General features: G+C 42.9%; 4 protein-coding genes across 17 annotated transcripts in view; 1 reads left to right on the top strand and 3 right to left on the bottom strand.

Moving 5' to 3' along the window:
• Positions 1 to 190: 190 nt before the first annotated feature.
• Positions 191 to 8,418, bottom strand: LOC146300528 (uncharacterized). Of its 5 annotated transcripts, none has more exons than XM_084703369.1 (11): positions 8,302 to 8,418; positions 4,939 to 4,986; positions 4,721 to 4,854; positions 4,377 to 4,518; positions 3,911 to 4,174; positions 3,638 to 3,791; positions 2,350 to 2,510; positions 1,963 to 2,126; positions 1,685 to 1,816; positions 1,436 to 1,480; positions 191 to 1,195 (listed from the first exon to the last, which is right to left on the bottom strand). In XM_084703369.1, exons 2-11 carry the CDS (start codon positions 4,979 to 4,981, stop codon positions 1,013 to 1,015), a joined length of 1,422 nt encoding a protein of 473 aa, XP_084559495.1. In that variant the 5' UTR covers positions 4,982 to 4,986; positions 8,302 to 8,418; the 3' UTR covers positions 191 to 1,012. The 5 variants fall into 5 exon arrangements, with proteins under 5 accessions (XP_084559495.1, XP_084559503.1, XP_084559511.1 ...); XM_084703377.1 differs by having other exon boundaries at positions 8,261 to 8,371; XM_084703385.1 differs by lacking the exon at positions 8,302 to 8,418 and adding an exon at positions 5,479 to 5,839.
• Positions 7,375 to 19,086, top strand: pals2a (protein associated with LIN7 2, MAGUK p55 family member a). Of its 7 annotated transcripts, none has more exons than XM_084703346.1 (15): positions 7,375 to 7,549; positions 7,715 to 7,882; positions 9,250 to 9,344; positions 9,882 to 10,005; positions 10,537 to 10,655; positions 12,184 to 12,369; positions 13,196 to 13,345; positions 13,672 to 13,899; positions 15,492 to 15,623; positions 15,738 to 15,834; positions 16,019 to 16,090; positions 16,333 to 16,494; positions 17,283 to 17,485; positions 17,654 to 17,721; positions 17,833 to 17,966. In XM_084703346.1, exons 4-14 carry the CDS (start codon positions 9,975 to 9,977, stop codon positions 17,702 to 17,704), a joined length of 1,431 nt encoding a protein of 476 aa, XP_084559472.1. In that variant the 5' UTR covers positions 7,375 to 7,549; positions 7,715 to 7,882; positions 9,250 to 9,344; positions 9,882 to 9,974; the 3' UTR covers positions 17,705 to 17,721; positions 17,833 to 17,966. The 7 variants fall into 7 exon arrangements, with proteins under 7 accessions (XP_084559472.1, XP_084559442.1, XP_084559426.1 ...); XM_084703316.1 differs by having other exon boundaries at positions 7,380 to 7,549; positions 7,827 to 7,882; positions 17,593 to 17,721; positions 17,833 to 19,086; XM_084703300.1 differs by having other exon boundaries at positions 7,380 to 7,549; positions 17,593 to 17,721; positions 17,833 to 19,086.
• Positions 19,087 to 19,208: 122 nt separating this feature from the next.
• On the bottom strand, positions 19,209 to 23,241 carry gsdmeb (gasdermin Eb). Of its 4 annotated transcripts, none has more exons than XM_084703415.1 (10): positions 23,104 to 23,241; positions 22,647 to 22,855; positions 22,278 to 22,470; positions 21,826 to 22,000; positions 21,454 to 21,574; positions 21,178 to 21,297; positions 20,626 to 20,753; positions 20,262 to 20,424; positions 19,857 to 19,927; positions 19,209 to 19,716 (listed from the first exon to the last, which is right to left on the bottom strand). In XM_084703415.1, the coding sequence occupies exons 2-10, from the start codon at positions 22,846 to 22,848 to the stop codon at positions 19,477 to 19,479; spliced, it is 1,413 nt and encodes a 470-aa protein (XP_084559541.1). In that variant the 5' UTR covers positions 22,849 to 22,855; positions 23,104 to 23,241; the 3' UTR covers positions 19,209 to 19,476. The 4 variants fall into 4 exon arrangements, with proteins under 4 accessions (XP_084559541.1, XP_084559531.1, XP_084559551.1 ...); XM_084703405.1 differs by having other exon boundaries at positions 22,647 to 22,877; positions 23,084 to 23,219; XM_084703425.1 differs by having other exon boundaries at positions 23,084 to 23,215.
• A 501-nt stretch (positions 23,242 to 23,742) lies between these two features.
• The window catches only part of osbpl3b (oxysterol binding protein-like 3b), a 29,840-nt gene continuing 28,678 nt past the window's right edge, over positions 23,743 to 24,904 (bottom strand). Inside the window, exon 23 of the mRNA XM_084703290.1 lies at positions 23,743 to 24,793. Within this exon, the coding sequence (XP_084559416.1) occupies positions 24,697 to 24,793 (97 nt within the window). The 3' untranslated portion in view covers positions 23,743 to 24,696. The remainder of the gene's footprint in view (positions 24,794 to 24,904) is intronic.

Genomic DNA, 24,904 nt, shown 5'->3' with positions numbered 1-24,904 from the left:
CTATGATGGATGTATACATATTTCATATACTTCAGAAATGAAAATGTACAAGGCAACTATCCACCATACTAGAGTTGATTGATATTAACAGTAAACTAGTGATTTCAAAACAATTATCAGGAGTCTCCAGTATGTCTGCCAGTGTTTTCGTGTTACTGTTATAGCACTACTTAATCTACTGAAACCAAACTACTTAAACGTTGTTTATTGAACTCTTAAAACATACAGTATAAACATACCAATTCATCAGGATTTGTAACTGGTTATTGTAACCAAAATCCATATTTATCAAGTAATCATTAAAGAAAATGAGGATAGTATGGCAGTAGACAGTTACATGTCAGTAAAGTAATACTGCATTCAAGGATTCTACTCCAACATATATCCACAGAATATCTATGATATTCAGCAAATGCCAATAATGGCATTAATGTTGACAACTAATGAACTGTTAATACATTAATCTCTCTCGTATACACACATACATATATAAACACACATACACATTTTGAAACATTAGAAAATACATTCCACTACAGTCCAAATAAAGGCATTCAATAATAGAAGTTAGAAATATTGGCCTTTATACTGGCACTTCAAAGGCCACTTATTGTCATGGTCAGTAAGTCAATGCACTCATATTAGATCAGCTATATAATAATTATACTATATACTCTCTTATCCACAGAGTAGGATTATGGCTGGGTCGTCAGGCACATTAGCTTGGTAGTGGTTGGTCTGATACACATGGTGGAATAATGACAAAATTCCCATAAAACATTCTATAAATAGCGATTGTGTACAAACGATTAAGTGATTGTTAAAAACTCTGAAACTCTCCAAATGTTCATGCTGTCTAGGCTATTGATAGAACATTTGTCATATATTATAAAACCTATTGAAAGATAAGACTCCTAATAAGAAGATATCAAATTTTGATATTAAAATGAGGTATTAGCGGTCCCTTCTACACTAGGTCGAAGTGGTGTATATTCTGGGTGGTGTATGTACACTAGGAAAAGTTGAGTTTATCCGAGGTGTAGACATCTGCATAGGATGGTGGGTCTGAGGTCAGTGGGGGGGTCAAGAGGTAGCCTACTCCCCTGGGAAACTCAAACTGGATCCCTGAGTCAGAAGAGAGGCAGTCGAAACCCAGTGAGAGTGATGGAGCAGCCACGCCTCCCGAGTCTATCCCCTGAACAAAGAGGAGAGAACAGTCAGGTGTGTGTGTGGTGTGTGTGAGGTGTGTGTGGTGTGTGTGGTGTGTGTGAGGTGTGTGAGGTGTGTGGTGTGTGTGTACAGGCACGTGTCTCAAGTCTAGCCCATGAACAATGAGGATAGAACAATCATGTGTGTGTGGTGTGTCCCGACGCTAGCCCCTGAACAAAAAGGCCCTGGTTGTGTGTGGAAGTGGGACGTCAAGGTAATCCCATACCTGAAAATATGATGCAGCATTATAGGATGGAGGCTCGACATTGAACTACGGAATAAACAGACACATATTATAGAAAGGAAAAGTTTTACACATTTAACCAGAGGGAAAGAATGAAAGCAGAAAAGGGGAAAAAAAGAAGAAGGTTGGAAGACACAACCAGATAAACAAAGGAAGAAAAATGGTAGAACATAATTGTAGAGTAAAGAAAAAAAAAGAAAGAAAGAGAAACAAGATGGATGCTGGACATACTGGATGAGTCAAGACATCTGCGTCTTGAGGTTGTTGGTTGGAAGTAGAGATAGAGGGATGGTCAGGGTTATAGGGAGGGTTGTGTTGGATCCCAGTATACGGTTCTGTGGGTCTCGGGCCAATAATGGTGGTCTAAAAAACACACACATATTATACGGGTACACAGAAGGACAAACAACATATCAACACTTACCAGCTGGTACATACTCACATCCTATGAGTTTCAGTCCAATAGCAGACATTTTATACAGCTAACTTTGTTTTGCCTTTCTACTTACCTCATGATGGAAGACAACCAGTTCTTCAGCAGTACTGACATCAGATTCGCTTTTCGCACTACTTTTCCTACAGCAGCAACACTTGGCAAAGCACGTAGCAAGCACGCTGACTGCAACACTTGCAAGAAGCAAAGGATAGTTGACTTTAAAACCTGTATCTGTAACTGAATAAGAGAAAAGAGTTAGTCAGTTATTACAGGGGACATTTTGAATCATTAGAATTCCTAAAAACCAACTAAAAAAAACAACAACTGTCTAGCCCAACAGGTCTTATTGTATCTTATCCTATCTCATCAGAATCAAACAATTATGTAAAATGTACTAATAACATAAATTTGTATTTTTCTGAAACTGCATTGTAATACTGCATATTGTACTGTGACTAACCTGGGATATGTGGTGATACAACAGTTAACTCCACCACCTTAGCCAGGTTCCCATGTCTGTCTCTAACCCAGAAGGTGCCTTGATCTTCGGGCATCAAATTTGTGATCTGCAATTCTTTTGTGAGCCCGCCAACATAGTGAATCCTTTCCTTAAACAGCCACCTTTGTGTGAGAGAGCAGATAATTACAGAAGGCATTTACAAGGTTCTAATCCTGCCTCCAGTCATTTGGTATGCCTTTGCTCTTCTCCTGTGTATTCCTCTACCAAACGTCAAATTTAATAAATACATAATTTAAAAAAACAAGATATATATATATATATATATATATATATATATATATATATATATAGAATGCATTGTGTGTGTGTGTATATATATATATATATATATATATATATATATACACACACACACAATGCCGTAACCACGCATTCTTTGGAGGGGTTGTGTGTCCCCCAATATTGAGAAAATACCAATCTGCCCCCCCCAATATACAGCAGGAAATATGTAAAATATATGTTCTCCTTTTATGAACCCTGTCAATGGATCGGTCTCTTGTTATGTCTTATTTATTTTCTATTTATTTACATTTGTTAAGAAAATCATCAAGAGTGTGAATCGCCCCCTTTGATTTTGTTTCAATCCACCTTGCGCCGTTTTGCGTTGTCATAGTTACCAAAACACTTTCGTCAGTCAGTTGAGTGCAAATAAAGCAACGTTAGTTAACTTGTTGGAGAGGAGGATTTGAGGTTACCTAAAAAGCGGAGAAAACTGGACCAGCAGCCAAGCATACGTGTTTTTTTTCCAGACAGTAAGTAACTTGATACCAAGCTAAATGTGTAACGCTAAGCAAATAAAACGAGTAGCCTCATAAAAGCACGAGTCGCTGTTTTTCTGATAAAAATGACGTGGTCACAATGCAGGCAGTCACTCAGTCACTGTCTCGGAGAAATTACACTATTCCTTGAGATGTGAATTCAAATGGTCAATGTAGTCCTCGAAACTATGTTCTAAATGTGCGAATTTTCATATATAAATATAAAATTGTAGACAATGCACAAAAAAAAAAAAAAAGATACTAAAGGGTATTCATTTGGACCCCCCAATGTCTAAACCATTGTTACGTACGTATATATATATATATATATATATATTTATTATTATTATTATGATGAGTGGGCTGTCGCCCCTCAAATTTATTTATAATAAATTGGATTGAGGGGTGACAGCACACTCATCATATAAAAATGACAAAAAAGGAATAAATAATAAAAACTAACAAAATACCTGTTTACCAGTACCCCACCCTCCATCAGAGTGAAGGGTGAGGCAGCATCATCTTTAAAGCTTGGCTTGAATGCGAGGCTGACCTCGGAGGGATCCAGTGGGAAGCTAAACTCAAAGACTTCTCCGGCCTGCACAGCCTTACTGAGCTTCCACTCTGTAACACGAGGGGTATTCATTTACAAGGTAAACGGCACAGTAAACTGAGATATCATTCTCTATAAAAATGCCACCTAATCCCAAAACGTACAATCCCCAGTTGAAGCTGTTCTGTACCTTCAATGTAGATGCGGAATCGGTGTAAGAACTTCCCTCTTCTCCCTCGGAAGGTGTAAACACCTTGGTCTGTATGAGTCAGCTTATCCATCACAAAGTTTCCATTCTCTAGTGTCCCTCTGGCTGTGTTTACAGGATGGGTGCGGTCCCACATGACAATAACCTTGTCATCATTCAGTGGAGAGTAGTCGATGAGGGACACAGCTCTGGACACCTCAAAGGAGTAACTCATTCCATATTTTAGCCATGCCTCTTTTGAACAATCTAAGAGATGAGTGGATGAAGAGATGGACAGGTCAGCACTGTATCATATATAATGCAGTCTGACATATAAGTACACATAACATACGTTCTTAGCCCATTAACGGTATACAGCTCTGTGGCAGATCATTTAAATTGTTTCAACCACATTACAGCAACATGTTTTTAAACATGCATGTAATAATATTCTGCGATGTGATCTCACCTTTTACTGTAATGCGGAGAACAGGCAAAGGTTTATCATTCTCTGGAAAGAGGACTGAGTATATTCCTTCATCAGCCATGGTAACATCCTGTAACTTTGTGGAAAAGGACCTTCTCTTGAACCGAGGGTCAAGAGACGTGCTCTTCAAAACACAAAGTTAGAGTATATCTTTAGAAAGTTTATTCTATTTGGATAGAAAAGTAGTGAGAAATACGTTTATTTCGTTTTTCTCAATGCCAATAATCAAACCTCCAAAACAAATACCCATTCTAACAACGTGACGACTGGGCTGTGCACAATTGCATGTGTGTGTCTGTCCGTCAGACTGTGGCAGTTTCACTCACCTCATCCATCACCATTGTGATGAGGGCAGGGGAAGAAGATGGAGTGAAGAACACTTTGTGTAAGTACATTGAGACAGATACATCGTTTGGGAAGATGGCGTCATGTCCATGGCACACCACGTTAGTTTTGTAGGCTGAACGATTGGGAGATAGGAAGTTAAGAGTTACAACATTTGTTAAACGTTTAACATCAAACTTACAATTCACGTAAATCTCACCATGGCAGATACTGAGAACGCTCAGAAGGATCCAAGGCAGCATGATCTCTGACGGACACAGGGAAATAGACAACATCGTGAATAATGCAGGCCCTAACCCTATGTAAGCATAATATGGACATCACAACAATAAACATTGTAATGTAATAATTCAGCACGCTTCTACGCATAGCAACGTAAAAACTACTCGCATCGTTTTTGATCAACTAAAAAAACATTCTATGTGGAAGAATGTCGATTTAATGTCAACATTCTAGACCAACTTGAACCCCATTCGGTGACGTAGACGTACGTAAACTGAACATCATGTCCAACATGATTCCACAGATTCCAGAAAACAGGCAAAAAATGACATGTGTAATCCCATTTAAATAAGTCTCCGTTCGCATGTTGTTCAGCAGTTCGCACATGCCTATGAAGTTGAACCAAACGAAGGGTGGACTCCTCCCTACAGTTGTCTAACACTGTCAGACTGCATAAAAGTAACAAACTCCCATGTTCCGTTACAACAGCTACAACAGCCTATAACCGCCTACTCACCAATCTCTATTCCTTGCAACCAATGCGTAGATTACAATTTAAACGTGAAAGTCACTGGTACATTGTTATGGAGGCAGATAGCCTACATTTTGTTCGACGAAACCCAAGATTGAGCACTAACGCTCCCTAGTAGTGATGGGTCGTTCACGAATGAGCCGGCTCTTGAAGGTGAACGTTGGGAGCTGGCTCGCATATCTAAAGAGCTGACTCTATTTTTAAAATATTAATATAGCCTGTAGAAATTAAATGATATGTAATAATGAATGATTTTAATTGTGGCCTATTTATAACAATTGACTAATTCAAAGAACAACAACGAAATATTATATAGGCCTAAGACCCACACACATTCGATTCGACTGTCTGATCAGCTCACTTTCTGTTCCCGTCAATCATACGGACGCGGTGTCAACCAATTATACTACATGAGGGAGGGCCGAGCCAACACACACACACACACACACACACACACACACACACACACACACACACACACGCACAGAGTAGTCAAAACTCATAGAGCCATAACAAATCAATGCATTTTTATTAACCACATTGTGGTTAAGGTACAGTATGATTTCATTAAATAACTAAATTATAATTGTTTTCTCACCTATCATACTCAAAGTCATAGTTAAAAACATTTCAAAGAGCCGTTTGGGAGCCAAAAGAGCCAGCTCTTTTCAGAGCTGAGTCAAACGAGCCGGCTCACGACAAAGAGCCGGAATGCCCATCACTAGGCCCTACTGGGCAATACTGGCCACACCAGGGGGATAGTCCTACCCAATAATCAGTTATTTAACCATTGCTTTAGTGCATAGTGCAACCAAAAAGACACCATCACTGGGTCGAAAGTCGAATGAACGAGTACTTATGTCCTTTTGATTTCTTACAGGGTGAGTCGTTGTTGCCTTTAACACGCTAGCATTCTGCTAATTAATGCTGATTGGTTAGTGAAGGACTGATACGACCAGAGCTCTTGCTTGATGGCATCCAAAGCGGAATCAGAATGTCAGAGCATTACATTAGCAACATTAGCAACAACATTAGCAAGCCAAAACTCTTTCTAGCATGTGTATTGACAGTGAGAGCCTTCCCTGTCAGCTGTGTTGTCGATGCCCTGAGAGAAAAAAGTAAGTGACCAGAGCTTGCCGTAAAGCAGTAGCTCTGGTCATACGATGTGTATGACGTCAATTACATTTTAAAAAGCTTTTTAGAACAGAAAGGCGACTTTAAAAAATCTATCAGTCTATCAAAATCTCAGTGTGTATTTTTTTTGCCTTCCCTTTCTAATTCAGAATTCAAATTACTAGACAAAAAAATATATCCTGAGAAAAGTGGATTTTGAGGGGTATAGTTCCATAGACCTCCATTCATTCTGCACTCGCTCGTTAGCGCCCTCACATGGAACTTCAACCAGTTCAGAACCCGGAAGTTTCCCGAGAGTGGCAGTTCTCTCTATATTAGACATTCTCTGGTGATGCTGCATGTCCCGCTGAAAACCATTCAAACAGGCTGACAGCAGTGGGGGGTTTTTTACGACAGCGAGCTACCGGAACCACGTGACAAAAAATCTCTTGCTTTTTTCCTGTTTCACTGGCAGTGAGTTGTATATGTTGTATTTCACACAATTCTACACTAAACACGTCAGGGAGAACTGCCTAATGTAGATACGGGTCAGATTAAGATAGCCAGAATAAAGGATTGCTTTAACCGAGCCTGTTTCATTCGTCATTTGCCTGAGAAAGCGACTTCCGTTGGCCAGCTTAATTGAAAACTATTCAAACCGGTTGACAGCAGTGGGGAGTTTTGGAACTACAGCGAGCTACATGAACCACGTGATCACGTGTCGGCGATATCAAAGCGTGTTACAACTATCTTTTTTTTTTTCTATGGCTCTGGGACCAGGCTCCTGTACATGGGTATTCATGAGCAGTTGTGTACAATACATTTGACCTGCAATCCCGTACTTGAAAACAATTAGGCTAGTTTAGTATATTAGTTAGATACAGCTAATTCTGGGATGTCATTATAAAGCGCTTAGAACCCGTTGGGAATTAACCCAACTTTGGTGAGGATATGCAACATCCGACATTACAAATTTTGTGTTTTGAAAACAAGTGGAGTAGATCAGAAAAGTTTTGTTTAAATGTATATTGTAACTTTGAGGCTGGTTTTCTTATGTAGCTTTTGAGACAACATTTAACAAAGTAATCCATGTCCAAACTGTTGACAGAGAAGGGGAAGGCGTCTTGTCTTGACTACTCGTGTCCACGGCACGTTAGCCCCGCCTGCTTGGGAGGCTCGGTTTTGAACCCTCTAGAAGTCTGTCCTTTCCTTTCTTTGAGGTTTGAGAAATCAATGGAGGTGTGAAAGGCTGGCGGGATTACACAGAGACCATCAGGTAATGTAATTTTGTCAATGTACTGTTCGTACTGGCTCTGTAAATTTTTTCGGCTCTCGGTCTGACACCGCCGGATTGTCATGACTTCAATTAGATAGCTAGCCTAGCTAGCTGATATCTACTAGTGTTAGCTAGCTATCTACAGTAGCTAACATTAGCTATTCTAGCTAGGGTTCCCACATGCTTGCTATAGCTAGCTAGTCATGTCCTAATGTTAGTTTGCGCGGTGGTGTTACGACACTGTCTCCTAAAGACTGGCTAGCAGACAAACACACATCGACTAGCTATTAGAAAGGGTTGCTACCTATCTAGCTAACGTTTTTTTTTTCTTACAGGAAATTAATTCAAATATGCTCTTGTCAACGTGAAGTTCGTTACCTAATCGGCCAGTTTTCGTTTTTCATAGCTAAAGTAGCTACCTGCTCAAACGATGGGAGTATATCAGACTTGAGGAAGGACCCAACCATAATCCTGGGGTGAAGTACTAGTCACTTTCCAGTGTGACCTGACTGCACGCGGACAAAAGCAGTTCTAGTACGTCAGAATGTAGCGAGCAATAAAAACATTCCAGCAGAGAACTGCTTTTTATATTGAACGACTGTTATACATCTTGGTATGGTAGCTATCTTTATAAAGTAATTGTCACCGAAAATAACTTTTTGGACACCCTTTGGAAGCCACTCTTTAACTCGTACTGACCCTATACGTGTCAACTGTCTGTCACATAGCGAGGCGCATTCCTCGCTGCTTATCATATTCTACGAAGTTAAATTGAGGTGGTAGAGCGTTCTGGGAACTTCAGCTCTGTTGGAATGTTGCTGGCAGGAACAGCAATGGGGGAACCCATCAACGGTTGAAGGACGCGTTTTCATTCATGTACTCTTGCATATGACCAAAAGCGCACTGCGTTTGTCTTTACTTTTAAAATAAGCCCACATCCAGTATCCTGTGACATGTAACATAAACAAATGATTGAAGAAAGTTTTGATGTCCATTTCATTCCCACATCCAGCACAACAGGTTTACTAATGCTTCGAAATGAGGCCAGGTCAATCAAGGATGCAAGTGACCTGGCAGCCTGCAAGTTTGCCACTTAATTAATGGGATTAAGTCTTTGCAGTCACGTTAATTCTAGACTAATTTTCACTTTTTTTTTTAACGAGGAACCTATTAGAATCGGTTATTTTGAATTGAAGGAATGTCAAAATCATTTAAATAAAAACGTGTCTCCTTTAAATCTACCCTAACTCCTGGAATAGCACATCCCAAAGGCAGATAAAATAAATGACTTTTGTGTGTGTGTGTGTGTGTGTGTGTGTGTGGGGGGGGTTATACGATTACTGAGATGTCTTTCTTTATTCCTTTAGGTTCGTCCCCATGCCAGGTCACCAGATGAGAATTATATAGTAGAGGGCTGAGGGGAATTGTGCTGCACTGCACAGGTGAGGAGCGCAGTTCACAGGTGAGTTGAAGGGACTGTTTTAATTTGCACCGCTTGCTATTTACGGTAAAGATAATTTAAAATAGTGTCTAAATCAAACAGGGCACCACTCAATTTACAGGTTGAAAAATCAATCCTAATTGTCTCTGCCCATTAGGTCTTCCCTGCTGTGTGTTTGCATGCCCAGCAAGGTTTCGGCAGAGTTGTTTTTGCTGTGCTCTGTTTAGAGAGTGTGTTTGTACAGGGTGTCCCCGAGGCCTCTCAGTGTGGAACTGACATAACCTTTGCCCAGTAGCAGGGGTAACCCATCCATTGTAGTTCAATGGCCTGTGTCACTCTGTTCATAAGAACTTCCTGGGTAAAGGTGCTTTACCTTCAGCGCAGATATACAGAGCCAGTTTGCAGTGTTCCAAAAAAATCGGACTACAATTTCTGCAAAAACCCAAATCTTGATTCTTTTAATGGGGGAATATAGTTAGGTATCAACTTCCATGTTGATTTTGTCTTGTGTCTGATGAAATGAGTCAAATCTGACATGGGGTTCTCTGCCCTCCCCAGCCCTCCGGGTGCTCTCCTCTGTGTTCAGTCTGCCTCAGGGTGGACAAGCTTCCCACTGTTCAGTAGGAGAGGTTGCCGTGAATCATAGAAACAATGATGGTGGCCAATGCCAAGTCAGGCTCAGGTAAGCTCCCTCAGAGGAGGCTTCACGCTGGGAATGACTGCTTGAATGGCATTGAGGCCTAACCTACACTCTAATTTATTAGAGAGATGCATTGCTATTCAATGGCTGTGTGATTTAGGCTATGGTTGACTACTTTTTTTCCCCCACTCTCGTTTTTTTTCACTGTTTGATGAAGGAGAGAGAGAGGGATCAGTGAGTGGAACGATTCAGTCTGGCAATTGTTGCTTGTTTACTTGTATGGAAATGAGGGGTATTTGCAGTGAATTGGTCTATTCATCGTCTGTCCAGTTATTACCATTCTAGTTTTCCTAGAGGGTTTAGGTTGGTTGAGGGGCAGTTCTATGGACGTATGTGAAGCCCTCTGTGACAATGCTTGTAAAAAGGGCTATGCAAATACATTTTGATTAGATTGCATTGTGCCTTTTCTTTCTAACTGGCCGAGCTCTCTGCTGCTCCATTTGTCTTGAGGACCTCTGGGATGAGTGTGTCAGAGTGCAGTATAAACTGAATCGTGTGTGCGTGTTCCTACAGCCATGCAGCAGGTGCTGGATAACCTGAGGGACCTGTCCCCAACCACGGGTGCCAAAGACATCGACCTGATCTTTCTCAGAGGCATCATGGAGAGCCCCATTGTCCGCTCCCTCGCCAAGGTATCGCCGATGGACACAGACACATCCACACGCGCACACACACAGATGCACACACACATGGGCACACACACCCATCCACGCCTAAGTTAGCTAGTCAGCAGTTTTGTAAAGAAAACACTTTTTGCATCATGTGACGACAACTTCTTTGAAAATGTGACAGCATAAATGTCACGGCGGGCACTAGGGATGGGCAGACCGAGGCTTTCGGAAACACAGAGACAATTGAAACATTTGAGTCTGGGCCCTTGAAATGCTCAAACTTTTACTCAACAGTGATATCTGCTGGCTGCTACCACTATGGCATACACAACTCTTATAGCTAATTCCACAATGCTATTGTAATGTCCTTGTGGTTGAATGGAATTATTGCCGTCCTTCAAAGCAGATGGCGTGATATCGAATAAGGGAGCGATGATTTTCATTTAACAGTACAATCGGGTCAAATCATGATTTTCTAACTGTTTGAGACGATAAACAGGATTTCGCTAATGGCGCACAAATTAGCGTTCGCTAAGTGTCTCTAACTGTCTCAAACTCTCACAAATCTCTCAACCAAGGTCTCACGCATTCAAAACTCTTGGTTTTGCCGCCTCATTTTATACCCCGACACGTCAGTCTTTTGGCAAGTGCGCCACAGTTTCCGTTCAAGACCACGTCACAAAACGTTTCGAAACAATTCACGTGAGCGGAAGTGTTTTTAAAACCCGTCTCGAAACGTTGTTCCGATGCAGTGAGTGTTGAATGTGTCGGGACAGTATCGACACCGTAGAACCGAGTGGTCCATCAGCAGCGGGCACCCCCCTCTCAAACATCCGAGGCTTGTGTGGGTACGCTTACATGCTGTTCTCACATGCAGCGCTGTCATAGGCGTTTAGTGATTTACTCCCCCTGCCAGTTGGACTACAGGAGGTGGATAACGGATGTCTGAGAGGGAGGTGCAGGGTCAGCTGGTCACTGCAGGAAGAGTTGACTGGTCAACAGCTGCATCTATGTTTAAACATGGACATGGAAAGATCATCCATAAGGAGGTTACAGATGCCAATTAACCACTGTAAGGGCCACTGTTGTCAGGGAATTCTGTCAGTGCGTTATGAGTTCATGACATTGACTTATGGGAAGTTAGGGAATATCTACCCTGCTGGAATGCAGCAGTGCTTCGTTGGTGCAATTGGAAAAGATCGGTCTGCATTCCTCTCTGAGGGCTTGGCTGCAGGGTCTTTACTGTAGGCAGTACAGTGCATGGTTACAGTAGTTCACCGATATCTCACTTCACAGATATAAAAAAATACTCTCAACTGACAGCACCAAACCATGTTTATGTAATGTTATCATAAGGATGTGTGATTAGTTGAAGTTCTTTCCTGCCAAGAGACTTCTTCCTAGTCTTCCCTAAGAGTTGATGTTCGCACTCTAGTGTTGACATAATGTCAAGAGTAGAGCCCTTTGTGTTGTTGAAGCTTGTAGAAGATTGCGTTGACGTGAACTTGGAAATTGGATGACACTGGATTGAGCAAGCTTTTTTTTATAGGTTTCGTACACGGGTGTGTCTGTGTTTCTGCAGGCCCATGAGCGTCTGGAGGATGTGAAGCTGGAGGCAGTGAGGGACAATAACCTTCAGCTGGTGACTGAGATCCTGGACTCGCTGAGCGGGTTGACGGGGTGTGACACAGGCGCGGCCGAACTTGCCAAAATCCTCCAGGAACCTCACTTCCAGGTAAGACAGTTACTTGTTCTCCACACAGGCGCACATACACACACTTGATGGACAAGGTAAACTAGTGACACAACTAATTAAGGAACACACTTTACGCACACATTTTGACGCACAAAAGAATATGTGAAACACTCGCTGTTACATGTACAAACAGGGCACACGATTCAAGCAGCAGAGTCATTCCGATGAACGGACAAACTGTTCACATGAGGGTTAGTCTTGTGGACTGGATGTCAAAGTCTTTTAAGAGTAGCGTCATCATATTCCTCAAGAGCCAATCACCCTGCCCCTTCCTCCGCTTGCCTGTTTCTGGACCAATAGGAGGCCGGGGCCTGAGGGGGCTCTGGCCCTGGTCCAATGTGACGCTGAGCTGTTAGTATATTTTACAGTGAGAGGTGTCTGTAGCTCAGTGTCTGTGTGAACATCTAGATGTGGACTGTTTGGGCTCTTTCAGCTTCATAACTAAACCATTTTCTAAGACGGCTTTGGTGAGAATAATGGGACATTCATTCTTTAACTGTTTGTGACAGGTTTATGTATTATTCTTCTTTTGAAATAGGCTTGTGCTAAATGAATGTTCTTGTGGAGGGTGTGATTTGTTCTGGTGGTGAGTTATTGGGTGTTGGGTTATGCCTTGTCCTGAGTTGTAAATCTGTTCTTGAGCAATGTAGCGTTAATGGTTACTGTCACTCAGTGTCACTATTCTAAAATGGTCAAAGCTATTGCTGTGCTCCTAACTATTTCACTATCTTTTTCTCTCTCTCCTTCTTTCTCTGTCCCCCCTCTCTCTCTGTCCCCTCTCTCTCTTTCTCTCACACAAATGCAGTCTTTGATCGAGGCCCATGACAAGGTGGCCGCTAAGTGCTATGAGATGCCACACAAGGAAGTTAACAACGAGGCCACTGTGACCAGCATGATCATACCAGTTGACGCTGTCAGGATGATTGGGATCCAGAAGAAGGCAGGGGAGCCCCTGGTGAGTGAAAGAGGTCTCTCTGGCCCCTGGCCTAATTTCCCTTCACACCCAAAGTCGTTGTGTTCCAGAGTCGTGGTTCCTGGGTTCCAGGTGTTCTTCCACAGAAATCAGAGGGAGTCCCATGAAACAAGCCCAGTCTGGGATGATTGGGGATAATTACCGTTCAAATTAAATACATGTTGTGTGTATATATAACAATTATTACAAAATATAATCATATTTCTATAGCCCTTATTACAAGACAATGTTGCAAAGGGCTTTACAAATTCCCATAGAACTGCACCTAAACCAACCTAAACCCTAAAGGAATTGGTGATCTCTGTCAGGGCGTGACGTTCCGGGTGGAGCGGGGTGAACTGGTCATCGCGCGGATCCTGCACGGCACCATGATCGACCGGCAGGGAATGCTGCACGCTGGCGACATCATCCGTGAGGTGAACGGGCGCGAGGTGGGCAGCAACCCCAAGGAGCTGCAGGAGCTGCTGAAGCACAGCAGCGGCAGCATCACCCTCAAGATCCTGCCGAGTTACAGAGACACGCCAGCGCCCCCGCAGGTGAGAGAGACACTTCAAAAGGTGGTGTCCTAATACTGAAACTGCACACACAACCCCCTATGGAAAGACAGTAAAGGTCAACTTGAGTGTTGTCAAGGTGTTAATCTTATTTGTATGTTTGTTGTGTGGATTCAAAAAGGCTCCTCCCCCTCATTTTCTGGGTGTGTGTTTTCCCAGTCAAACCTGGGTGTAGTGTTGTCACAAAAACCGGTACTCCGGTACCAGAATGTCTTAAATTACGGTAGTATGCAGTGTTGGCCACAGTTTAGAAAGCTATTTGTGGCGGGGAGGGGGGGTTGTTTCATGTTGGAGGGGGGGGGGGGGTAATTAGTTACACAGAACTTTATATTTAATACATCTGAAATGATTCACACCTTATCAAAATCAACAACAACAAACAAATAATTTCTGCATATGCAGGTAGCATTGCTAGTGCTATTTAACTGGTCGGCTCCATGACGCCGGGTAATTAGCTAGCTCCTGAGACTTCTCACCAAAAGAACAAAGGGGAACCTTCGAGTAAGACATGTTAGTAGGTACCCAGCGAAAAGTAGCCTCAACTTTCCTAACTAGACCTTTTGCTACAGCACTAATGCTGAAGGCTCGCCGATATAGCTATCGGTCTTACTAGAACGGCGTAGGTATGCAACGTTGCTAGCGTGTGCTGACGTGACTGTGCGTATGTGAGAAAGACGCGTGAGTGACAGAGAGACGGAGAGCAGCACCTAAATGGTGTTAAAAAAAAATGTTTTTACGAAACGCAATATGTGACAGCTGGTGTTGATTCTGTGGCACACCGCCACAAATTAGTCTACGTGTGGGAAACACTGTACCGAGTATTTCTTCTACCCAGTACCAATGCAGATTTGGACGCTCACAAGCACAGTGGCTTAGTTAGTTTGCTGAAATTTGTGTTTTAGGATTTGGGATGTATATTTACGTTTTGTGCTTGTAGCGCAGCCACAATTTGAAGAACCCCATGAAGAATGTGGAATCCACTACAGAGATTACTTCTTACATATTGTAGGTGACTGTTGGATGTGGGTACAAGCCTCTTGACCTGGTGCTAACCCAGAATGCAATGCGACTGTAACCGGGCCTGCGAACGCCCTATTAATAACACACAACAGGCTATCTGGGGCATTTTAGCAGGAGGAGGAAGGGAGGAGTGGAGGAGGGAGGCTGTAGTGGAGGAGGGAGGCTGTAGTGGAGGAGGGAGGCTGTAGTGGAGGAGGGAGGCTGTAGTGGAGGAGAGCCCTCAGGCAGCAACCATTAACACCCGCTCCCTACACACACCACCAGGCCCCTGTAACTCTCCCTTGACAGGCCCTCTGACCCATCTATTGTACCTGTTAACAAACCATCCATACACAGACGCCCTCAAACCTGCTGAGCAGCCTTGTGTAAGGCCAGCGGTGACTTTTGACCCCGCAGGATCACGTGATGGATGCTGTGTCATCAGTGGATCCTCTCCGTTTTGAGTCTTGCCATTGTGTCAGTTGTTCAGATGAATGTGTCACTCTCCTAATGACCACCTGTACCCAAGATACCGTCATCATTCATTTGACACAGTTGTTGTCTCATGTCATCAGGTTTATCTGAAGCCGCATTTCAACTACAACCCAGCCACGGACAGCCTGATCCCTTGCAAGGAGGCCGGCCTGGCGTTCGCCAAAGGAGACATCCTCCACATTGTCAACAAGGAGGACCCCAATTGGTGGCAGGTGAGACGACTCTCCCCCGGCAGGAAAACATGGACGGCTAGTTTAGAGTTCAGAGACTGAAATGTACAGTATTCATGGCTTGACTTTGACCTCCTCTGCCCCCATCCCCTCCAGGCATGCAACCTTGCAGTAGGAGCCACAGGACTGATCCCCAGCCAGTTCCTGGAAGAGAAGAGGAAAGCGTTTGTGCGGCGAGACTGGGAAAGCTCAGGTAGATGGCTGTTCACCCACAGCTTCACTACTACACATCATTCGGTCCTGAGCCTGGCTGTTCATTCAGTAACAAAAAGAAGCAGCCCGAGAATCCAACCTGATCTCTTCATGAAAATACAGAAACTGCAGGGAGTTGTTGGCGCCACCAGGTGGACTAAGGGTGTGTTTTTCATTTTTAACAGGGATTCTCTGCGGGACACTTACTGGAAAGAGGAAGAAAAAGAAAATGATGTACCTGACGGCAAAGAATGCAGGTGTGTACATCTGCCCTCCAGGTCTGTAGTGTAACGTTAGAACCTTTCTGCTTTGGGAAAGCGTTCCAGCCAGGTAGAAGACTAAGATAATTGAAACCAGGCCATGCATAGGCACAAAACGTATTTGGTCCCCACCATTCTCTCAGCCCCAGCAATTGGCTTCAATTGTGTGTGTGTGTGTGTGTGTGTGTGAGAAGAGCTAGCAAAGCTAATGGTCAAAGCCCCTGTGCGTTCCTGACCAGAGTTTGACCGGCACGAGCTGCAGACCTACGAGGAGGTGACCAAGATGCCGCCCTTCCAGAGGAAGACGCTGGTTCTGATCGGCGCACAGGGGGTCGGTCGGCGGAGCCTGAAGAACAGGCTGACCGTGCTCAACCCCCTACGCTACGGCACCACCGTCCCCTGTGAGTGTCCTCTGTGTGTGTGGGACACATTGCTTTTTTACATTTATGTATCAAATATATTTTATATGTATATATACACTACCGTTGGGGTCACTAAGAAATGTCCTTATTTTTCAAAGAAAAGCACTTTTTTTTTCCAAAGAGAAGCACTTTTTTTCCCCAATGAAGATAACATTAAATTAAGCAGAAATACACTATACATTGTAAATGTGGTAAATGACTTTTACCTGTTAGTGTCTGGTTTTTAATGAAATATCTACATAGGTGTATAGCCCATTTCCAGCAACTATCACTCCAGTGTTCTAATGGTACATTGTGTTTGCTAATTGCCTTAAAAGACTAATGGATGATTAGAAAACCATTGAAAACCCTTGTGCAATTATGTTAGCACACCGGAAAACTGTTTGGCTGGTGAGAGAAGCTATAAAACTGGCCTTCCTTTGAGCTAGTTGAGTATCTGGACGATCCAACTTGTGGGAGGTGCTTAAGGAAGCGTGGGGTGAAATTTCTCCACATTACCTCAACAAATGAACAGCTAGAATGCTAAAGGTCTTCAATGCTGTAATTGCTGCAAATGGAGCATTCTTTGACGAAAGCAATTTCCAACCTTGTCAATGTCTTGACTACATTTTCTATTCATTTTGCAACTCATTTGATAAATAAGTGAGTTTTCAAGGAAAACACAAAATTGTCTGGGTGACCCCAAACTTTTGAACGGTAGTGTATACATGCATACACACACTATGAGATCAGAGTTTATACTCAAGCTAGAACCCATCTTCCTCCAGTCACGTCGCGTCTGCCCCGCGAGGAGGAGAGGAACGGCCAGTCGTACTGCTTTGTGACCCGGTCAGAGATGGAGGCAGACATCAAGGACAGCCAGTACCTGGAGCACGGAGAGTACGACGGGAACCTGTACGGCACCAGGATCGACTCCATCCACGAGGTGGTGGACACCGGCCGCACCTGCATCCTCGACGTCAACCCCCAGGTGTGTGCTCACTTCACGCATACGTACTCACTCTAACTCACGTTCACTCAAGACACTGTATATTTGGTTGCGGTTCATACTGGAAGGTGGTCTTGTTCTGTCCACAGGCTCTGAAAGTGTTAAAAACAGCTGAATTCATGCCATATGTGGTGTTCATTGCTGCCCCAGAGCTGGACACACTGCGAGCTATGCACAAGGCCGTGGTGGATGCAGGACTGACCACCAAGCTGCTCACGGTCAGTCTCCGTCTGTCCTCAACCTCAATCACCGTGTCTCTGAAAGCCAAACGGTGGCTGTTTCGTGTTTTGTGTGACTGATGGGAGACCTCCTTGCCACCTGTCCCCCAGGAGACGGATCTGAAGAAGACGGTGGACGAGAGCTCCAGGATCCGGCGGGCCTACAGCCACTACTTTGACTTGACCATCATCAACGACAACCTGGACAAGGCCTTCGAGAAGCTGCAAGAGGCCGTGGATCAGCTGTCTCTGATGCCCCAGTGGGTCCCAGTCAGTTGGGTCTACTGAGCCAGCAAGCCAGCTGCTACTACCCCCCCTGCTGGTGGACACAAACTGCCCCGACCGCAGGGCCTGGGACGGGGGTCCTCCCCAGAAGAGAGGGGGTGTAAAAGCACACTTACAGGGTGTTGGACCCCTAGGCTGTGGAGCCCAGGCTTGACCTGCTCCAAACCAACAGACATGCCCCCCTGTACACTATGCAACTTGGTTCACATTACACAGAAAGTGTACTTATTTATTTGAATTTCGGTCTCCTTTTAATCTTTTTTTTTTTTTTATAACTTAAAATCCGTTCACTAACAAGGATCGGAGAGGAACTAGTATCATGCTGTTAAGGTGTTTTAAGATGTTTAATTGTATTGCTGTTACTCCTAACAACAATATAATACTTGATTTTCATTGATGATTAATTATCATTTTAGGACATACGGTTATATATATTTATTCTTGCAAAGGTGAGGAGGGCTTGCTTTAGAATGATACCTCAAAGTTTTACTCTGTTTACAGTGCAAGACATCGTACAGTGCTTCATCTCATTGTCTCACTACCCCGACCATGTAAAACATCTAATACCTGTCATCAAGTCCTCCTTCAACTATTGAAGCCATCTCTAGTTATCTTTAAGACAAAACTTTGAAGGGCTTAGACAGATGAATAACTACCATATCATAACATGACCTTGTTTTGGTCCTTAAGAAGTAATTCAAGGCTTATGTATTATATTTATATCTTAAAATGTTTTGGTGTTGCTAGACTGTCACTGGTTTCAGAACCATTGACATGTCTACCATTTGGGTCAGTATTTTGTCTACCATTTGGGTCAGTACTTTGTGTAAATGTGTGTTTTAGACCACAGCTGCTGGCTATGGTGCTGTGTTTGAGTTGGTTTGGGAAAACAATTTCCAGAAGATTTTTTACAGGGTACTGCATCTCAGAGAACCATCCCATTTGATGTGATGTTACTGAAACTTAACAGTTCTTAACAATAGCCATATCAACCTACAAGTATATATATTTTACAGAAAAAAACTTGTATTTTCAAATGTGTCAATAAATTAACTGGTGTTTTTTTTCTAATGAACTAAACATTTTCTCATTGTTTTACATCAAACTTATTTTACCATAAAACCTTCTACCTTTGCCTGAGTATATTACATTATATACATTTGCCCCTTTACAGCCAATAGTGTGCAAATATGTTTATTGATCAATAAAAATGGCATGATTTAAAAGAAAAACACTCATAAAAATGATAAGTTACTAATACGTTTCTCATTCTAGAATAGCATACTATACCTTTAAAGAAGTTTGGAACTCATTATCTTTTAAGACTGGCTCAAACCCCAGTTATAAAAGACAATTTAGCTTGTCAACCAGCTAGTTTTATAATCAGGTGTGCTGAATTAGGTTTAGAATGAAAACAGGCTCTTCTGGAAAGTGGTTGTGCAGCCCTGGCATAAACACTCAAACCCACTCTCAAATACCATGGCCTGAAGAGGCCAATGCCCTCACAGCGATGCACAGGACTATAGTTGGGGGACTTCCACGTGGGGGATTAATGATCTCTGTTTGCAGCTCGTCTCCCTTTCTCTTCAGAAGCACACAGGAGGAGGCCAGGAGCCGCTGTGCTCTCTCATAGCCCTGCTCCTCAGTCAGGGGGGCCAGCTCTGCATCTCTCAGAGAGGAGACCCCTCCTTCCACTACACTCTGCTGCACCTGGAGCACAAGCACAGAACTGTCAATACCACGTCAGTGATTCATGGCAAGAACCGAGCCGGGTGATAAACTAAACACGATCCCAAGATTTGACTGTGTTTCACCCAACGAGGCTGTTGCAACACACGTGACACGCTCACCAGGAGATCCAGGGCTTGTAAGAGTGGAGGACTGCAGGACCCCAAAACAGACATGTCCTCTTCTGTCATTTCTGAAAAGAAATATAAAACAGAAATAGAACAGAAAATAATTTGATTGTCAACGTTGACTGTGGCTAGAAGATACACCCCAATTTGTTCCAGAGGAAAGTTATGTTTTCTTCATTCTGTGTCCCTCTGCCACTGTCAAGGTTGATCACTCGAAGATGAGGAAGCGTCAGAGAAAGTCTGAGGGTTTAAGTTGGATATCAGTGTTCACCAAAGCCCCATGTTACACAGAAAATAAAACAATTTAGAAAATACTTAACAAAAAACACAGATTTCAGAGTCATGACTTCCAACAGTCTACAGGACTGTAGACTTGGGTTTGAAGCAGGGAGGACTAACCATCCAAGGCACTAACAACCAGGTGAGTGGCACTCAGGAGAGAGGGAGAATGGTCTGTCTGGGGCTGACCAACAAGATCCAGAACGGCCTGGAAGGTCTGCTTCAGGGAGCCATCCTCAACATCACCCAGGTCTGGGGATAAACCAAGGCACATCTGATCCAGCTGGGAGGGAAGACAAGAAAGGAAGGAAGAAAAAAAGAGAGAGAAAAGAAATAGTGCAAGCAGAACACAACATATTGACAAAGGTTTATAGACCGAATGATAAGACAAGACATAAAATATATTGCCTTAGATATGAAAATGCTTGTTAAAAACCTCAGATAGAGTCTTAGTCTTCTGCTAGTCAGGGTGGGTCCCACTCACTATGTTCTCCAGCAAACTGATGGCCTGACCATCCTTCATGATGGTCCTGAGGAGCTGGAGCAGAGAGGAGCGTTTCGTCCTAGCCAGGCCTGCCAGCAGTTGGAAGTGATCAGTCAGTCCTTCCAGTTCTGTTCAAACACAGAAGACACAGATGCCATCATCCACAGGAAATTCGAAATTCGGAGCAGGAATAAAGCACGGCCCCCTGTGTCTTGTGTTCTTTGACCTTGTTGTTATCCCTGCCAGTTTTACACCCTGAAGAAAGATGCCTCTCATAACTTAGCTATCTCCCTCCGATGTTTACCAAGAATACTGTATATGACCCATATAAACAGACCCTTTATAACCCTGGGGTAGAACAGGCGTCCATTCTTGACTTTGCTCCTACAGATAACCTAACATGTACAAAAAACACAATTCGCTGGACCAAAACAGCTGCACTGGGTTAGGGTTAGTACACTTACGTAACTAAATGTGTTCCATAACGGACACTCCAGGACAGGAGCAAGGCAACAGGAGCAGGCAAGCCTTACAGTGGTCTCAAATGTTTACCTCTCTTAAGGGGGCTGCTCTTTATGGTGCCTCCACTGGCACATGAAAGAGCCACAACATCCTTCTTTACAGGCCCGTCCACTTCAAAGCCCCCGGAAGTGTCGGACATAAGACACAGGTCTATGGGGAAGAGAAAAAACAATGCTGTCATGTTTAGTATAAAGAGGCTATCAAACTACTATCAAAGAGCCAGGCCTTTATTCTGGTGTACTACTGTACTATGGAATGCCCCAATGGGCTAAAAAGGAGAAAGTTCCTCTGCAACCAGACACTCACTGTACTTCCCAGTTGATTTGACCTCAAGTTCAATGATGTCATAAGCCAGGACAGTGTGGGGAGGAATCTCCATGGTGATGTTACTGTCTTTCTGTAGGCTGCTGTTCTCCTTCACATACACCTGCCGACAACACCCAATATTTCAACTCATCACATTGTACAAATGAAGGGCAGTTAGACAAGCAAAAACATTGTCCATAAACTGCTTGTTTTGTCCAAGTTACTGTATGTCGTAACAAGAGGGAGTGATCCCTATAAAAGTTCGTACAGGGTTCATTTTTGTGCGGCTGCAAGGCCAATTTAATTCCTGCTGATTCACCAATCGGAGTCATCTATGTGTCCATGAACATGGTTTGCGAGCTGTCCTCATACCTTGGTGAGCTTGGGACCACAGAGGCTGAGAAGGCCGCCTAGCTGACCCGCCTGCTGGACCTCCTCTATGACCGAACAGGGCTGGGTCGTCACTATCCTCTCCTTGACCACCCCAAACACCTCCTTGTGTTTCTGCCTGGTTTGCTGGATCAGACAGTGGGACGTGTCCAAAATCCTGTAATAATCATACACAGTACAGATAATTGACAGGTACACACAAATTAAGCATGTGACTGACATGTTCAATATGCTTGTGTAGACAATATAGTTTCCAGAATAAAAAAATATGTATCATTTAGAACTTATTTAATAAATATTTTGGGAACAAACATGACTGTCAGTAGATGTCATTTAACACTGCAGCTTTTACTAGGAGCCATTGTTAATGTTCACCTGAGTCCTTCCTCTGTGGTTGTTTATGGTTGTACAAAGATCTACAGGGATCAGCTCACCTGTTTCTGGAGTCAACCAACAGTTGTTGCACATCCACCTCCTCTTTTTTTAAAGTGCCAAATGATGACTGGAGTTTGGAGGTGTCTTTTCCCTCGACATTGAAGTTGACACGGACCAGGTTTGCCTCCACGTTCGCTGCTATGCTGTCACCATAAGTCCCATGAAACTTCAAGAATACTGTCTCAACCACAACTGTGCGGAGGAAAAAAACACGCAGCAACATGTAATTTCGTCCTTGCCACCATACAGATGCACCACACATTTTTCTGAGGATGTACATTCGAACATTATGTACGGGAAATGGTACGCTTTCTTAGAACGACCCACCAATATTGCTAATCTCAAGGAAGATCTCTGCGAGGGTTCACCTGGGATAATGGGCTTGTCTCCGGTCAGCAGATCGTTCAGGGTAAAGTCAGTGGGTCGGTATTTGGGTTTCTGCCACGGAAAGAAGCGATTGCGCTTGATAACCAGGGTCAACGGAGAAAGGCTGTCACTCAGACTGGACACGGGGATCAAGGAACCATCGTCAATCTCTTCCACAAAGTTCTTTGTTGCAGTGGCAAACATCTTCAGACTGTGCAAGAAGACTTCAGTGACTTGATAAAAAAGACATAACTCATCTTATTAAGGACACGAGTTTGCTAGCCTAAATATAACGTTAAGTTGCGATATATAAACGTTTTTGTCACGACACCCGGTTAAAGAAAAACAATCCACCAAGACAATATTGACTCAGGCTGCAAGCTAGCTTGCTAAGGCATCCCTTAAGTTATATCTGCAAAATGTCAAGTAAAAGTGAAACCTTTTTGCCCTTGCGAATACCTGCCGTGACGTCAGTAGATCCCCTCTCAGCCAAAAACAAGGATTTGAAAAGTGTAGTGCTACCTAACTGACCCCTGAACGGCGTGCACTACATGTTCAGTCAACAAAGAACTGTAGCTACATGCTACTCAACGCCCCTCCTATTTTATGGTTTATCTGTGAAAATCGAGCGGGCAGAAGAGACATGCACGTCAATCAAAATTATGAACTTGAGATTCCCTCCTCCAGGTGTCTTCTTCAATTTCACTTCACGCTCAGTAGCTACTCACATTCTCAGTAGGCTGACCCGATTTGACTAATAACCTGGCATTTGTTAATATCAGAATAATTTATTTAAACAGAATTATCACATTTTCCCATTAGCCTATTCAATACCGAACAGAAACTCATTAAAACAGCACGATGCATTGTCCGTTTTTCGCATTTAACGGACCTCTCTTATCTTTGGCACACATGCATCATTCACCTTCCACACCCATTTGCTAAAATTCAAATCAGGTGTCCCTCTTTTTCCTTGTGGCCTAATATTTCATTGTTTATATTGGCTCTAAAACCCCCACATAATATTATGAATTTGTTACACCAAGTATAACCTTTAATATACAATAACAGACAAACAAACACAATTGTTATTTTTTTTATTAGCCTACAGCTCATGACCATATCCTCAATATATGCCAAAAGGCTACATAAAGCCCCTGTTACAGTAGATAATAACATTTCTTGTGAACTATGCTTGTGTTTCAAATGTTATACTTCAATTTTCATAGACATAATCCAATGTACAGGCAGACAAAGAGCAAAGTCTGGCCTTTAGTTTCTAGACCTAAAAATAACAAACAAAAAATAAAGCTTTAAGGACACATTATTTTAAGGGATCCTTGCAAAACATACACACATTTCTAAAACATTTAAATATTTAAATGAAAATGTGTTTAAAATGTCATTAGTTTCACCGTTAAGGCATCAAACTGGTGTAAAATAAATATTTCACATGTACACCTTTTTAATGGTATAACAAGTACCATGGTAAGCTATATATCAGAGGTAGAAAATGTCAAAATTTAATATCTGTGCTAACATACTGTAGACTAGAAGCTACATTATCTTGGAGGAATTCTTTTCTCTGCAATCCGAAGTATCAATAAATCACTCTCTGGAGGCTTGATTCTCAGTAAATGGCTGTATAGGTACACTTTCTCCAATGTAGTCCTACAGCGGACAAGAAGGGCACAGTTTGCATATTTTGTCTACATTCAGATGATATGCTTGCATAAGAATGCTACACAACATAAATAAAAGCACTATTTGTGTAAGGCAATACATCGGATAAATAATAAGAAATATTTCCACCACCAGAAATAAACCAGCAACAACTATGCAGCAGTGGATGGAGACGTTTGGATCAGAAAAATGCTGATGAAGGCAGAAAACATGGTTGTTTCCTGCTGCTGTGTAGAAAAACAAAACACTTCCAAATGTGTTTTTTGTTGTGGCTAATCCTTCATCAAATACTTCAGGACTATGGAGAAACAAGGGCACCCCAGTGCCAGCCTGGGTCACAGCTGAAACAGGGTCCAGATGTGTAGGAGGTCACCACAGCACAGGGCAGTCCACATGGCAGAAGCCTGGGTCTTTTCTCAGGTCCCAGTAAGTGTTGTTGCTCACCCAGGTATCCTCTTTTGATTTCCTGTAGGCAACAGAAAGACATGTAACACTGACAGAGACGAGAATGTACTCAACGTCCATTTATATCCCAAAACAACAGTAAGGAATATATTCCTTGTGAACCTATGCGGTA

The sequence above is a fragment of the Hypomesus nipponensis genome, chromosome 2 (genome assembly GCF_054491055.1).
Source record: "Hypomesus nipponensis isolate SF chromosome 2, ASM5449105v1, whole genome shotgun sequence".
Lineage (NCBI taxonomy): Eukaryota > Metazoa > Chordata > Actinopteri > Osmeriformes > Osmeridae > Hypomesus > Hypomesus nipponensis.
This window is presented reverse-complemented; position numbering and strand designations above follow the sequence as displayed.

Coding starts and splice junctions, on each gene's coding strand:
- LOC146300528 (XM_084703357.1), bottom strand. CDS start 5,348: ATGTGCGAACTGCTGAACAACATGCGAACGGAGACTTATTTAAATGGG. Junction 3,792..3,910: donor ATTCCGCATCTACATTGAAG/GTACAGAACAGC, acceptor CTCGTGTTACAG/AGTGGAAGCTCAGTAAGGCT. Junction 2,511..3,637: donor GGTGGGGTACTGGTAAACAG/GTATTTTGTTAG, acceptor TCTCACACAAAG/GTGGCTGTTTAAGGAAAGGA.
- pals2a (XM_084703316.1), top strand. CDS start 9,975: ATGATGGTGGCCAATGCCAAGTCAGGCTCAG. Junction 12,370..13,195: donor TCCAGGAACCTCACTTCCAG/GTAAGACAGTTA, acceptor ACACAAATGCAG/TCTTTGATCGAGGCCCATGA. Junction 16,091..16,332: donor CCTGACGGCAAAGAATGCAG/GTGTGTACATCT, acceptor GTTCCTGACCAG/AGTTTGACCGGCACGAGCTG.
- gsdmeb (XM_084703415.1), bottom strand. CDS start 22,848: ATGTTTGCCACTGCAACAAAGAACTTTGTGGAAGAGATTGACGATGGT. Junction 22,001..22,277: donor TTGGTTGACTCCAGAAACAG/GTGAGCTGATCC, acceptor TGATTATTACAG/GATTTTGGACACGTCCCACT. Junction 20,425..20,625: donor TCAGTTTGCTGGAGAACATA/GTGAGTGGGACC, acceptor CTTCCCTCCCAG/CTGGATCAGATGTGCCTTGG.